At 25.1% G+C, this 17164-nt stretch overlaps 1 protein-coding gene across 1 annotated transcript; it reads right to left on the minus strand.

Annotated features, from left to right (window-relative positions):
- Positions 1 to 2408: 2408 nt before the first annotated feature.
- Positions 2409 to 13519, minus strand: LOC145836111 (ribosomal oxygenase 2-like). The gene is made up of 8 exons (XM_082943918.1): positions 13308 to 13519; positions 13021 to 13175; positions 10327 to 10516; positions 9112 to 9298; positions 6013 to 6155; positions 5614 to 5782; positions 3190 to 3386; positions 2409 to 2819 (listed from the first exon to the last, which is right to left on the minus strand). The coding sequence occupies exons 1-8, from the start codon at positions 13509 to 13511 to the stop codon at positions 2667 to 2669; spliced, it is 1398 nt and encodes a 465-aa protein (XP_082800044.1). The 5' UTR covers positions 13512 to 13519; the 3' UTR covers positions 2409 to 2666.
- Positions 13520 to 17164: the final 3645 nt, after the last annotated feature.

Below are 17164 nucleotides of genomic sequence, written 5' to 3' on the forward strand. Positions count from 1 at the left end.
GTCGGTATGTTAAAACACGCAAAATATTGGTCTGGAATTGACTAATTATTAATATATGAACGATAGTAACCAGAAGAGGCTTTTTGTATAGTTTAAAACGGTCATTGATAAAATACGCTACTTGAACGAAGCTATAAGTGCATACCTTAAATGAAATGCACAACTAACAGTTTGAGACAAATGTCTTTATCTTCATACTACATAATAATAACTAATATTAATTATATTAGGTACTAATATTAGTCATTTTCAAAAAATCGATCTGTTTTACAGTTCAGGAACCTGTCACCTAAGTACGCAGCGAAAGTGCGTATCCAACTGGCAGTGCGTAACTAGGAAAACTTAGTATTTAATTACCTTCTTAAAGCCTGATACAAAAATATTAAATAATGTAATGTTTATTGAACGATAAAAAAAAAGACTGGTGCGCAAAAAAACCTTTCGGTTATCGAGTCGCAACCACTTGGATACCTTTTAACGTCTTGTCCAGGGCTATACTAATAAAATACACTAAAATTTACAAACTACTATTTAAGCAACTTCTTAAAAAACCAAAGCATATTTTTGAAAGTGTATTAGAAGTCTTGAGTATTTATTAATTATATGTACTTATGTGTAAATATTTATTTATGTATATTTGCATTTAACCCAAGAAGTTTTTTAATTTATTTTTTATTTTCTTATACTATCAAAATTTAAACAGTACATATAGTTGATAATTACTTTTAGATAAATAAAGATTTATTAAAACATTGATAATTTTTTAATTAAATTGTTTGATTTTTTTTAGTTTTATGATCATTAAATTAATAAGAGAATATTACATCAGATGAAGATGAGCCAAAGGATGTTTGAATAAATAGCCAAAGTTTACAGGCTAACAATATTCTCGATAACATTTACTCAAAGTCTGTCATTCCAGAAGGAGAGCTGTCTTCAGCAGAAACGCAAATAGTTACTGGTAACAACTATGGAAAGCTACAATCATCTTTTACAACTTTCAAAATATTTTTTAAAGAACTAACAAGCAAAAAAAAGTGTTTTTCATCCCTAACGACAAGCTACACTATAAACATATTTTAAATAAATATTAATCGAAATGTCTTTTAATTTCATTAATACCACTTTTTAAACTTGAATCATAAGGTCTGTTAAGTGGTTTATTGAACAGAAACGAAAAATTGGTCAAAATTTTTTGGTTCAAGGACCAGGATACGCAAAAAGACCTCTCGGTCATCGAGTTGCATACCCATCTTAATCAAATTTATAATGAGCTACAAATGAAAAAAAGAAAAAAAAACTTTACAGTCAAAATTTCAACTCTAAAACGAAAAACTCTATCAAAATGAGACTAATAAACTTTACAACATTAAATATTAAAAAAATATATATACACAACATTTTTGACTAAAAAGTAGAAAGACACACTTAATTTGCCTACTGAGTATACAACTCTTAAGAAACGTTGTAGAGTTCTGGACAAGACGTTAAACTGTATCCAAGTGGTGTATGACTAGATAACCGAAAGTTTTTTTTGAACAACAGGACCAATTATTTTAAGCCCTTTTGTTGGCGTTCATTAAATAGTAACTAGATAAAATATAAAACAGTGTAGCTGTCTACAAGTATAGACTTTAGTACTTAAATCTTAACTTTATAGTATAGATACATAAAAATTTACTCAAAAAGATGTATACAACTATATGAATCGCAGTTGTTGAAATTCAACATTTTTTATTTTGCAAAAATAAACAGCTTTAAGGTTTTCTAAATGTAGTAACATTTTTATTTTTAAACTTATTTTTATAATTTGAGTAAACAACTTAACAAACAATTGTTTCATTTGTTATCAATGTCAAACCTATTGACCAATTTAAAAGGCAAAATTTAAAACAGTAAAAAAATATTTGTTCCGTGGTTTAATATTCCTTTAAATTTTTTTTTTTTTTAATAATAAACAATGAACTTTACCGCAAGATCAACAACAACAGCATCCGAGACAATCCTACGACCGGTTTCGTCCTTATTAGGACTCATCAGGCAGGAATAGTCGCGAGAAACCGCTATTGTGATCTTAAACAAGCGGGCTTAAGTACGAAGTACTGAAGCGATCGTTTGTGGGTAAAGTTTTAGAAACTTTTTTTAGAAATTTTTTTTTTTTAGAAACTTTATAGAGCACTAATTAACTATCATAGAAATTAAGAATAACTGGAAAAGACTGTGAATAAACAATTAATAAAAGTATATTATACCAACAACACAGACAAAATATATCAAAGTAAATAAGAACTGTCATCACTAAAATAAATTAATTTAATAAAATATGTTAAAAATTAACCTATTAAAATTTCCTAAAAACAAAAAATATTAAAAGCTGTAAACATTTACAATTTGAATGATGAGTAAACTACTGGTTTTAAATTGTGCTAGTTAAAACTATTAGTGTTCAATTCTTTTTTAGTGATTCAAGTTCTTTCACTATAACAATTTTAGATTTAATACTTTACCAATATTTTTTTAGAAATTCAATTTTAAAACTTTTATAAATATTTGCTAGTGTATTCTAGGAGAATTTTATAAAAAAACTCATAAACAATATGAATTTTGTGACCAATGATGAACAAAATTTCTACAAGTAAATCGTTGGCTAAAACTATACAGATGCTTTAGTCTTTTTTAATTTGAATCAGCCTTTTTGTAAAAAGTTCTTTCAAAACAGGAACAAATTCTTCACATTCGACTTTGGTGAACACTTCCCTGTTGTTGTGGATCTTTTTCAAAAACTGCAAAGCTTCTATAGGGAAAACAATTCTTGGCAACTGTTTTAACAAATTGTTTATGTTTAAAATCAATGATAATTTTCTTAAAAAAATTCGGCTTGACAAAATTGAACATGCACTTGCATTGGTCTTAAATAATATTTTTAAAATAGATATTAGAACTTTAGTTTAATACTTTTCATATCACTATAGTATGATCTTTAAACAAATAATTTAGTGATAAAACTTAACTTTAAATGAAAAAGTATAAATAATATACTAGCTACTAACCAAATTTTTTTCAGAATTTTTTTTTTTCATATTTATCATAATAATGAACTGTTGATAAAACAACTTAAGCTAAATCTCGCAGAAAAAAAAGCTTTTATACTTTTGGTGAATTTACAAAAATCTTATCAACAAAACAAACATGTTCTAGCCGCTTAGTTTTAACAAGATGAGTCGATCTGTCATTGGACGATGAATAATAAACAACAGATTTTTCTTCTTCGTCTTCACTTTCCTCATCACTGTCGCACTCGCTGTCTGCTGCTTCATCAAACTTCATTATCAATATATGATTTGGATATCGAAATCTAACTTCGCTCTTTCCACTCAGTTCCAAATCTGAATAGGTGTCAAAAAAGTTTAAAATTTCACTGACTTTCAAACAATGAAAAATTATTTCTATACTAAAATATATTTTATTATTCTAAATTAAGATTCGTTAAACGACAACTACGCAGTTACTTTAATATTTTTTTGCGGGTTGCCACTTATTTTTGAAAATTTCTTCCAGGTTTTTGGGTTTATTTTTAGTTTAAAACTAAGTTTCAGGTAAAAAACTTTGTTAAATAGTATAAGATTATTTAAAAGATACTGTAAACCTACTTTAAATGTGTTGTTAAATAAATAAATAAATAATATTAGAAAAGTTTTTTGTCTATATGATAGTTTTTCGGGTCTAATCGAAATTTTACTACTTAACATGTAAAAATAGCTTAATATTCCAGGTTTTTCAAGGTGTTTTAGTGATTTTTGTTCAAAGTTTTAGGTTTTTCCAGGTTGATTTAAAAATTTCTTAAATTTTAGGATTTCTTTAGCCTAAATTTAGGTTTTTCCAGGATTCCAGGTTTTTTGGTAACCCCGTGTATTAGTATCACAAATTGACTTAATAAATTGATTTATCATTAAAGTAATTATTTACGATTATTTTATAAGGTTTGTTTAGAATATTTGTTGAAGAAATAAAAAAGTATAAATATATTACATAATAAAAAAGGTAATCATACTCATGAGATTTATAAGCAATAGATTTATAAGGATGTAATAATTTTTGTCATAACTCATGAACTAGACTAGATGAATGCAGATTAACTTGTAGATATTTTATGAGGGGCTTCGTACTATACTTAAAAATAACAGTTTTTTTGCGGTTTAAGACTTATAAGTTTATTTATAAACTATTAACTTTTTTACATAAAACTATAAATTTGAGATTGGTTTTATATAAGTAATAAGTTTAAACTAGAATAAAATCTTTAAATTTAAGTTGAATCAAAACTAAGAACTAATATTCAAAACTAGCTAAGAACTTTTCAAGAAATACAGAGATTCAGTACTATTATAGGAAGTTTTATATTTAGATTTCCATACATTTATTTTTGGATTTCTATTTAAAGAACAACCTACAACAACGCAATTTGTTAAAAAATCTACATTAAAATAGATACTTTAATTTAAATGATCTACTTTGCACAGTTTGAAAAACTTTTTTATCAATTTTTATTAAAACCTACTCTTTGTGTTGTATAAAAAGTTTAAAAAAAAAAAAACATTTTAAAACAGCAATAACTCTAAGGAACATATTAAAAGTTGTTTTATTCTACTTCAGCTAAATTTGTCTAAGAAGCGATTAAAAATAATTTGACCCAGGTTTAATTAAGTTGGACTTCTTTAGACTTATCATAAGTAATTTTCTTCACACATTTAGACAAAATAACCGAATGATTGTTTAAAAAAATATACAAATCTATAACAAACATAAAAGTTCAAACACTTTCAGGAGTTCTACTCAATTTTTCAATAAATTTTTAATAACATTTGGAAAACTAATCTTAAAATTTTTAGAACAAATGATTTTAGTGAAATCAAATAAAGGTTATGAAAAGAATCTTATTAGAACTATAAAAATTTTTAAATGTCAAAAGAAATCTGAAACAAAGATAACGTTTGTATGAATATACAAAATATGTGCGTAATTAGAACTTAATACTTTCCCCTACCAAAACAAGCTCAGAAGCAAGGTATTTAATTATATAAAAAACACTTCTACAACACAAACTATCATAACTAGAAATGAGGCAAACCTCCATGCACATTAAAATAAAAACTGACTAATTTGACTTCATATATTATTTTTCATCTGTTTTAACAACAACATAGCGAAATTTACAAAAACATTTGAAATATAATTTGATGGCTATGAATTAAGTGATGCAAACGAGCATAAGATGGTACGTATTTGGAAGTGATTAATAAAAAAACCTAATTAGGTTATTTTTGTACTTTTATATCAAATGTTTTATAAAAAAAAATACCTTTTACCATAAAAACCTTAATATTTATTAGTTAACTTCGTCTAATATGTGTTTAAGTAAATTATAGAAATCGGTGTTTTTTAATAGCTTCAGGATAAAATTAAACTACTTTTTGAATAAAAATTGTTTTGTTTAATTAAGTTTTTGATCTATAAATTTTTATTTTGCAAAACCGTAAACCTTATCCATAAAAACATTCATAATATTATTAAATCTATTTACAGAGCTAGTAAACTTTTATTACAGTTACCGACCTAGTTTATCTTCAGATTCATCATACCAAGGAGGAAGGCGGTTTGAAAAGAAATCTATAGCAATATCGTCAAAAGGAAGCTCTTCATGGCTAATTTTCTTTCTCACTAGATCCATTGCTTGGTCAAAACTTTTAACAACTTTGTTCCTGAAGGCTGCTTCGTGGCTAGGCTATTTATATTTTTTAGCACAATAGTCTTTTTTTTGAACTCAGTTATTAAAACAAAACTGTCAAAAGCTTTTAAGAACTAGTAAAAAAAGATTTTGAACTGTTTTACAACTATGAAATTAAAAAAAAAATTATTGAAATTCATTCTAACAATGAAAAAATAAATTAATGTTTAAATATTAAGGATGGAAACTTTTGCTAAATTGTATTGCTATTCAAAAGTAAAACAAACCCCACAAAAACGTTGTATGGGTAAACCATTGCGCATTTCATCAGTCACATTATGCAACATATCAGTAACAACATCTTGCAAGTAGCTTCCACAAGTGTTGTGCTGAAATGTGCTAATGGTCACGTGTACTGATGTCCCGGCACCTACAAAAAACATGTTGCCAAACTACTAACATGCTTAGGTAAGTTAACGATAAACTACAAATAGGTTTTATTTTAGTTTTAATTTTCCAAATACATATATATATATATAGAAATAACATACACAAAATAAATTTTTGCTTGGTACAGCTGTTTCTGCGTTTAATACCCGTCTTCAGCCAAGTTTTATTCAATGAAAAACAAAATTGTAAGTACAGCAATAAAATTATACAAAATTAGGTATTACGTAATAATAGATAGTTGATTTTAGACAAAATTATTAAGAAAGTTTTTAGATGAATTGTTTTCGATAATGTATGCAGCCAGTTTGTAATTCGTTTCTTTTGTTTAGAGATTCAGATTTTTTAACTTTAAAAATTTCGATTCTTTCCGCATTGCACAATTTACATCCGTTTTTAAAACTGTATTTATTTTTCGTTCATGTTAATATTTCCCTTTTAATTTTAAAATTAACTTTATATGTATATAAATAAAGGTTTATTTCAAGATTTAAAACTTAAAGGAAATAAACCTTTTTATTAATAAAGCCCTTAAGGTGGGCTCAGTGTGAAAGATTTGATTATCAAGTTAAATAACTTAATTCTTTATATATATATATATATATACCACAGTGTGTCAACACTTTATTCCGACTAACAGCGTTTCACTGCTCTCAAATAAATTTAAGAACAGATTTACGGAGTCTATAAAATATAAACACACATTAGAAAAAAAACATAAGAAAAACTTATTGATTAATTTGTTAAATTTATTATGACGTAACATTTCTGCACAACTTAATTCATATTTCATTTTAAAATACTTGCCTATTCTTAGAGCTTTTTTGAGGTTAGTATATGCTTTTATTAAATTTGTAGTTTTGGCAGACAATTTTATATTTTTATGTTTTTATTCTAAACTTTGTTTTTAAACCATAAAGTTCGTTTATAGTTAGTACTCATATAAATATTATACATAATTACACATGCTTTTTTTCTAATGTGATAATATTTTATAGACTCCGTAGATCTGTTCTTAAATTTATTTGAGAGCAGTGAAACAACGTTAGTGGGACATAAAGTTTTGACAATTTGTGGTATGTATTCCGATAAGCCTAGCTTATCAGGATCTCTAGAAATTAACGCCTTTTAACGTTACATCTTATATATATATATATATTGTTTATTAAAAAAACACGATTTTAAAATACTAGTACATATGTTTCATAAAGCTAAACGGTTTAATCATCAGCTAGTAAAATTTAAAATTACAAGCGCTAACTAAACAGAGATGCAAAAGTTATACAAAAAACAGTATGACGTAATATTGTGCATTACAAAAATTCGGTACAAAAATTGATCTTTCCATCTAACTAATCAAACAACTGAAAATTCACAAAAACCACAGTTAAGTGACTATAAAATACTTCGGAATTTATTGTATTTTTTCTAGCTGATGATTAAAGCGTTTAGCTTTATGAAACATATGTACTTGTATTTTAAAATCGTATTTTTCTAATAAACTATTTAAAAGCCCTTCAAGTGGGCTCTTTAGAAGGTATTCAAGTTTGAATAACCACGATATTATATATACATATATTGATAAAACAAAAAAAAACAACTTAAGTTCGTATTGTTTACTATAGTCTCTTCACATAACGCGCTTTATCAAAACAATATCAAAGCAGACAGCAAACATTTTTTAAAGAATCACAAAAAAAAACACATTATGACGTTTTAAATAAATTTCAATTAGCTAATCTTAAAAACAACTTCTGTACAAGTTAACTTATGTTTTTTTTTGAATAGTTTATTCTTATTTTTTAGTTTTTTGTTGTTGCTACTTTTGTTATTGATTAATGTTTTTTGTTCTTTTCGAATACATGTTTTGGTTGTGGAAACAGGGTTGCTGTCTTTCTTTTCTATTACTAAGTGATAACTATTACTTAATTTTTTCGATTTCATACTTTTCTAGGCTACATAAATGACATCCATGTTTTGTTGCTTTTCGGTTTTGTTTTACTTTTGCAGAGTATTTCCAATTCAAATTATGGTCTTTTTTTGCGTCTTTTAGTTCCCATATGTAGTTAAATAACACAGTATTATATTTTTTTAATTTATTATTAAAACTTGCTATATGATTTCTGTATCAATTTTTGAATGTTGTGCCTGTTGAACCCACGTAAAATTTTGTTATGTTGTTTGTTTTTATAGTACCTCGGTAAATTATACTATTTGCTAGACAGTAATTGTCTTATATATATAAGACAAAATTTTAAAAACTTTATCCAAAGTTGTTGTTGCACATTAACTTAGCTTCCGAATACTAGAATTGACTAGTAATAAAAGCTTTTCTTTGAAAAATAATTTTCAAGTGAAAATACAAATAAAAACATTTAATTTTCAAAGGTTTAAATCTTTCAGTAAAACAATCAAAAGTTTGTATAGTTAGATTTTTGTAATCAATAAGGAAAATATTATACTAGGTTTTACTTTTAATATGCTAACACTGGAGAAAATTTATTTTTAAAACAGTTGGAACAGCTAATGCATCCAATATACATCTTAGATTTAAAAAATTGTTATATAGGTCTTGTTTTTAAAGCATGGCATTTAAAAATAACTGCTCGTTTAAAACGAAGCTGCAACTTTTTAAAGAGTGAGCAGCCTAGCTTTTTAATCCAGTCTGTGTGACTAAAAACTAAAAAGTTTGTTGTATAATTGAAAAAAGGAGCGCGGGGTAAAAATGGAAAGTTTTTTAGTCAATCATACTTTAAATATACAGTAAGATAATAACTTATCATTTATATCAAGAAAAAAGTCATAAAATCTAGCCAGAGACCAAAGTAAATATCCAAACTAGCTGGAGTTAAAAAATAAAATACTTAAATTTTTTAACTAGCTAGAGTTTTTGGAAACCCTGAAAATAGTATGGTTGGACAATAAAATTAGCTACACACCTGGCAAGACTCTAGCCTCATGTACTAGACCTCGGGGCATGTATAAAATATCTCCCTGTTCTAATGTTACTTCTTTAATTAACTCCAAACTTTTTCGATCGAGATCTCCACTACAATCAACAGGTAGTACTTCAACTGGTTTATACAGTCTCCACACCTTACTTCCTTGAAGTTGAAGCACAAACACCTGCAATCAATATTGTAAAATAATCAGAAATGATTTAAAAGTAAAATTATATACCTAGGAACATTTTGGTGTTTTGTTATTTAAAATAAGTATTTTAGGAATTAAAAAAAACTTATTTCATACACAATATCATTGTATTACGTTTCAGTAATCTATAAGCTTAAGGTAACAGCTTTTAAGTTAAATTAATATAGTCAAGAACTAAATACAAAAAGTTGGTTCCAAAAAAAATGCATTTAATGTGATGTCAAAAATAAAATAGCTGACCTACTAATTTAAATTTAGGTATGATTGGAAACTTAAAGCTATAAAATAAAAACTTTGAAATGTTCTAAATTTTAAATGATTTAGGTGTAAGGGAAATAAAATACTATAAAAAAAGATAAGTTTTAAAAAAATTGGCTCTTTGGGACGATCTTGGCAAGCCAGGAGGAGATATGCTGTAAAGGTTTAATTTAAGTTACTTGAACTGGATATTCTGGGGTTTGTAATGAGTAGGGACAGTCAGATCATATTTATAATCTTTGGGATTGTAAAAAGGGGAGATGGGAAACCCAGGTACAAAATATTTTCTTAATTTGATTCTTAATTAATTTTCAAAGCCCAACTTTAAGGTGTCTTTTAAAAATATTATTGTCAATGTCTTTCTAAAAAAACATTGACTTTTTATCTAACCTTCATGTTTGTGAGACAACATTTATTTATTTGAGTAGTATGTTTATAAAAAAATTGTAATAATAAATTATCATTTAAAATTTAAGCTGAAGAGTTGTAATTGTATTTTTTAATTAAAAACCAATGAAGTAGAAACCCTGTTTAAATGTTAGATCTATTAAATGTATTAACTTTACCCATAAAACTACAACTTATTAACTATTACTAAAAACTATAAAAAATAAATAGCTAAAAATGTTTCTACAGTTTTTAAACTTCAAGATTTGATTTATCAAACTATTTTTACAACTAAAAAAATTGTAATAAGAAAATAAATTATAACTTAATTAAACTTTATAAGTAATGAAACAAACTTCAACATCATCATGATGAGGAGCAAGTCCCTGTGAGTTTTGTGGAGTGATATAAACATTACTGCCAACTAATGATGCAAAGAAACATTCAAGATGATGCTGAATTTTCCATAACTCATTGCAAAAACGTTGTGGCTGGTGTAGTTGTATAGTAAAGTTTTCATTCAGAGCTTGCTGTATCCCTTTGGCACTGTTTATTGTAAATAAAAGGTTGAGTTTCAGGCAACATTTATTAGTAAGGCCTAATGTTTTTGTTAAAAACTTATACTGTAAACACAACTTTAACATACAACTAATTTAGCTATTTTTAATAAATTGTGATATTTAGGGTTGCCACTCTAATTTTAAAAATATCAGTGTTGGAAAACAATATCCATTGAAAGTTTTTTGAATTGGAGAGACTCAGATTTTTTAACAGATTTTTAATTATTTTATGTGATTTAATAATTTTAATTATAGTGACAAATACAAATAAATTATATTAAAATAGATGATTTAAAACAAATGTTTATTATCAAATATCTAGTGATCATTTTCTTCAGTAATCTGCTGTGTACAATGAATTAGTCAAGCACTGCCTAAAACTACTATTCATATTTAAATTACACTAACTTTTAATAGTAGTATATTAGTTGATACTATTGTATTTTCTCCATGCTAAACTTAAAGACTATTTTTACAAAAAACAATTTTGCTTTTTAAGAATTGTTGTGAATACTTTAAATAGATTTTAGCAGGGTCAGCAGCATTTTAGGAGGGCCAAGTAAAAATTTCTCATCAGCCGCACTGTATATAAAAGTCTTCTGCAGTAAGTGATTATTTTAAATCATTCTAACACAAACAAAAAAATCTAGTAACAACAAATCAGAAATATGTTAAAATAAGCTATAATAAAACACTAGTAACAACAAATCTTCAAATTCTAAGCCTAATTGTAATTAATTTCATAATTCTTGCTGAAATAAACAACGCAGCCCCATTTTTCTGGGATAGGTGTCAAAAATGCACAAAGGGTCACTTTTGCCTAGGAGTCAATTTTTTACACAAAGAAACTTTTGCACAGGTTTAAAGTTTTTTTTCAAGTTTTTTTTAAAGTTTTTTTTTACTATCATTGTTAATCTTGTTCTGTTTTCTTATTAATATCTTTTTTTACTATCACTTTTGCCTAACCCTTGTTTGTTTTTTTTTGTTCATTTCTTTTTTTCTATCACTGTTTCCCTTAACCCTTGGTTGGTAATTTCTAATTATTTTTTATTAATTTTCAACTCTTATGCAAAAATGTCACTCATGTAAAATTGACCATCTGTGCAAAAATTTCTTTGAGCATATTTGACTTGTACAATAAAACTTACCTAATAAGATTATACACAAGGGTTGCCACTCTTTGAGTCAAAAAAACTTTCATAAGTGACTAAAAACTGGTCCTGATTGACCTTAAACTGTCTTGAGTTTTTTAAACCTTAAAAAAAATATTTCAAAATCAATAAAAATCAAGCTCTTCAACAAAATTAGTTATAAAATAAAAAAAATATTGAAACTAAATTTCATTTGAGTTCTAGAAAAAAAACTGACCTTAAATTTTCATAAATTTAAAACTATCCTGAGTATTTTATAAAACAACCAAACTATTCAGAGTCTGCCTTAGGTTTAAAAAATCACAATACCATGAGTTATCCTGTAAATTTAAAAAAATTAAAAGTATCCTGAATGTGTGGCAACCCTACCATGTACTACCACTAGACCAAAGTATTTTCAGCCTTAAAAATCCATCCTCAAATATGCAAACTTTTGCAACTTTTTTGAATGATTCAAAACAATGACAACTTTCAAAATTTATTATTCACAAGTAAATGAAATTTCTTTATTTCAAAGCAGAAAGCATACAACTAAACAAGAAAACATCTTTTTTAACATAGTAATAAATAAAAGAAAAAATAAAGTTACACACTGAGGGTTAGGGGTAAATGTGATAATAAAATTAAAAGATAAAAAATAACAAATAGAAAATAAATATTATCAATAAAAAAATTTAAAAAAGTTACCAACCGCGGATAAAAGTTAAGGGTTACAGTGAGAGTAAAAAAAATAAATTTTGTTTAAAAACATTGAAAATTGTAAGAGTAAAAGATTTTTGAAAAGAGGCTTATGCTCAATAGAAGAAGTTTATTGAAAAAAATAGTCTAGTTTTTAAGTTAAAAAAAAAATTCCTAGCATTTTTATTTGAAATAAAATTTTTATTTATAATCTATAAAGCAATCTCAACCATTTAACATGCTTTTTGTTTAAAAAAATTGAATAATGTAAGTGTATAATATTTTTGAAAAGAAGCTTATGCATAATAGAAGAAGTTTGTTGAAGAAAAACAGTCTAGTTTTTAAATTGAAAAAAATATTTTTCCTAAATTTTCTATTTGAAATAAAGTTTTTATTCATAATCTACAAAGCAATCTAAACCATTTAGCATGTTTTTTGTTTAAAAATATTGAAAATACATGTTATTATGATTTTTTTTTTCATTTTTGAGGATAGAATTTTGAGGCTGAAAAGAGCTCAGTCTACCACTAGAACTTAAATAAAAAATACTTAAAAGTAAAAAAACTATTTTCATATGTTAGAAAAAAAGGTATTTCAAAATATATATACAAATTAATTTCATACTGCATTTTATAAAACAAAACATTAATAAAAGCACAACCTGAGCTTTAAGTTGTTTTTGATAACTTTCTTATCCTTAGATATTTTGCATGCACATGCATCAATATCTTTTTCTAATGAGTGGTTTGAAGCTATTTCCTTTAAAATTTCAACATTGAACAAACTTGAAAAATATTGCTTAAAATATCCTTCTTTCTGGGAAAATTTTTTCTCATAGTTAAAAACTAATAAGTTTGCAAATAGAAAAGATTATATAACTAAAGATCTAGTTTTAAACTTTTTATAAAAAACCTTTTTGACTTATTTAGTAATATAAAAAAATAGAACCTTGGTAGCATTTTTCATTACTAAATGTTCTTTTTCCCAGTAACATTCAAAAAACTGTTCCAGCGAGAGGCATGAGTTCACAATTAAAGAAGTCAATAGGCTTTTAGGACTTGAAAAGTTTAAACTGCATTTTGTACTATCTGATTTAATGATAGATTGAATTTTAGCTTTCTTTTTTGGGGGTTGATCTCCAAGTGTTTTCATATTTTTACTTTTAAACCTATAAAACAATTAAACAAAAATAATATGAAATAATTAAAAAAATGATAAATATAATTTAAAATATGTAAGTTTAGGGTTATTCAAGAAAATTTTGAAAATAACACTTAGTTATGAACAATAAGCTGATGTTTAATTCTATTGCATAATTAAACTATCTAAATTTGTCTGAAAATTATAAGTCAGGTAAAAAAAAAAGAATATATTAATTTTGTTACAACAAAAAATAAACTTTTTTATACTACTCTATATTAAAAGTATAAAAAACATACGAGCATAAAGTTAATTTTATAGGAAAATTTATTAATTTTTCAAAAAACATAAAACTTTAATGTCAATTATTTTCCTTATCTTAAAAGCTATCTAAAAATTTTATTTTTATTTTAGAGAACTCACCTTTGTCTTTAATTTAAAAAAAAATTATTTGGTTTGGGGTAGGAATTATTTCATGGGGTCCCTCCAAAAATAAAGGTTTTTTTTTTGGTTTTTTTCATCAAATGGTATTTAAACCAAAAATAATTTTTTTTTTTTTTCTTTTTCCCTTAGTTTGCATGTTATTTAAACTCTTAAATGTTTATTTTATAAATAATGTTAATATTTTTTACGATTTGGCCCCAAATCAAAATGATGTATACTACACTATCATTTGCCTTGGCCATTTCCTAGATAAAAAATTGATAAAAGGAAAAAAAAAGTTAATAAGAATGTGAATTACAACAAATTTAATTAAATTATTTTATTTTAATTAAATTTGATGTAATTCACATTCTTATTAACTTTTCTTTTCCTTTTATCAATTTTTTATCTAGGAAATGGCCAAGGCAAATGATAGTGTAATATATTACATTTTGATTTGGGGCCAAATTGTAAAAGATATTAACATTATTTATAAAATTAACATTTAAGAGTTTAAATAACAAGCAAAATAAGGAAAAAAGAAAATAAAATATAAAGAAAAAATATTTATTTTTGGTTTAAATACCATTTGATAAAAAAAAACAAAAAAAACCTTTGTTTTTGGAGGGACCCCATGAAATAATTCCAGCCCCAAACCAAATATTTTTTTTTTTAATTAAAGACAAAGTTGCGTTTTCTAAAATAAAAAAAAAATTTTTAGATAGCTTTTAAGATAAGGAAAATAATTGACATTAAAGTTTTATGTTTTTTGAAAAATTAATAAATTTGCCTATAAAATTAACTTTATGCTCGTAAAAAACATACATATGCAACTTTTGGACAACTTGAGTAATCTTAGTATAAATTTAGATTCAAATGCTCAGTTTACTATTTCACCTATTTCAGTGTTCATCATTCTTAACAATAGTATTCAATTCATACAGAAGAAAAGCTAGAAGAAAAAAGAAAGCTACAGATAGCTTTTATTACTATTATTGTTGTTATATTGATTTTAAAACCTAATTGAAATTTAAACTTTACCTTAAACTCAATCTTAATATCAAAGTTTAATTTGTTTAGTTTTTTAAGTAAATATTTTGTTAATAATGTAACTTGTTTTAAATCAAACAATTTAAAGTTCTCGACTTAAATGTCTTTAAGGAGATTTATATCCAATATTTATTTCAAAAGTTTATTACAAACAAAACAATGTTTCACTCCTATACTTGCATATAGGAGATCCTCAGTTGTTGTAAATAGGTCTGAAAAAATTTTTTTTTGAACAAAATAAATGGAAGTGAAACAAAAATAAAAACTAAAAAACTAATGGTTTAAGAGTAAAAATAAATCTTAAGTATACTAAACTTAAGTAAAAATTTTTTTAGTTTATGTTACGCTTTTAAGAATTTTGTTGGTAAGATAGACAAAAAAAATATAGTGCTATATACGTTAAAATAGTAAAACATGACTCACATTGAAGTTAGTTGCCAGAAAAAACAAATAGAATACTAAACACAACATTTGCAATTGATAATGCTATAAATTGACTGTTTAAACTTAAAGATAAAACACTTTTAAAAATAGATGGTACAACCACAACAACAGTTTCAAAAATTATAAAGATAACGGGACCGAACTAGCAAAATACATTTGGCATTTTAAACATAAAAAAATCACCTACGACATAAAATGGAGCATCCTTCACCACATTGGGGAAATTAAAAGCATACATAGCATCTGCAAAACCTGTATTTTAGAAAAAATAGAGATAGCCAATGCTAAGAAAAAAGTCAACTTAAATAAGAGGTACGAACTATTTGCAAACTGTCCACATTTCCAAAAGCTCTGCTTTAAAACTTAAACTAGCACCCGCTGATTAGTAAGTTAAATTATTTGTAATTCTAAAGAGTTTTTATCGCCCATGTAAAAATTGTTTCCTTTTTTATTTACACCAAAGCACGATACCAAATTAAAACTTTTGATTACATAATCTTTATTCAATAAGGCAATTTAACAAAAATTTTCTAACTTTGTAACTAAAGTATATTAATTCAAATTGATAGTTACGTCATAAACCTAACTTTGAAATTTTTATCTTTAAGTTTAAACAGTCAATTTATAGCATTATCAATTGCAAATGTTGTGTTTAGTATTCTATTTGTTTTTTCTGGCAACTAACTTCAATGTGAGTCATGTTTTACTATTTTAACGTATATAGCACTATATTTTTTTTGTCTATCTTACCAACAAAATTCTTAAAAGCGTAACATAAACTAAAAAAATTTTTACTTAAGTTTAGTATACTTAAGATTTATTTTTACTCTTAAACCATTAGTTTTTTAGTTTTTATTTTTGTTTCACTTCCATTTATTTTGTTCAAAAAAAAAATTTTTCAGACCTATTTACAACAACTGAGGATCTCCTATATGCAAGTATAGGAGTGAAACATTGTTTTGTTTGTAATAAACTGTTGAAATAAATATTGGGTAAATATTTTGTGTAAAAATTTGTTTTTATTTTAATTTAATTGTTTAAATGCTATTTTTATGACTGTCTCATATTTTTTTAGATTTATTTAAGCACTGACGAGGTCATAGACCGAAACTTAGTTCGTAAAACAAATTTTTGAAAGAACAAATTTATTCTTAATAATAGTTATTATATCATTTAGCAAAATCTTTAATGGATTAAAAACTCGACAAAAATAAAAAATATATATGTTTTCAGACTTTTCTAATTAGCTGTTTTTAAAGTTAACAAATTCGCAATTTTTTAATTATCTAGATTGAATTTTTTTTAATTGATTTGATTTTACTAAATTTAAGTTTATCCATAAAATTAAATACTTTAATTGCAAAACTAAAACTACTTTTTGAAAAACTCCTTTTGTAAGTATTAAATTTGAGTCTGACTTATACAATGATAAACAACACAGTTGCGGTTTCAAAATTAATTGTCAAACTTAAATTTTTTTAAGAGTCGAGTTGTTACAAATGAAGCCTACCTGACTAAGTCTATTAATTTTAAAGATATACCGTTTTCAACGAAATTTTTCAGTCCAAAGTAGGGTTACCAGAATACTATTTTACCATGGCAATAGAAAATAGAAAAGCAAAAAAAGTATAAATGCAATAACCCTGATAGTTGATGACTTCTAAGAACTTAATAATAATTTGTTTACTAAATATGCAATAGGTTTTTTTTATAAACAATTTAAAAAAATAATTAAACTTTAATATATT

This window comes from Thalia democratica, chromosome 5 (assembly GCF_965202585.1).
Source record: "Thalia democratica chromosome 5, ktThaDemo2.hap1.1, whole genome shotgun sequence".
Classification (NCBI taxonomy): Eukaryota; Metazoa; Chordata; class Thaliacea; order Salpida; family Salpidae; genus Thalia; species Thalia democratica.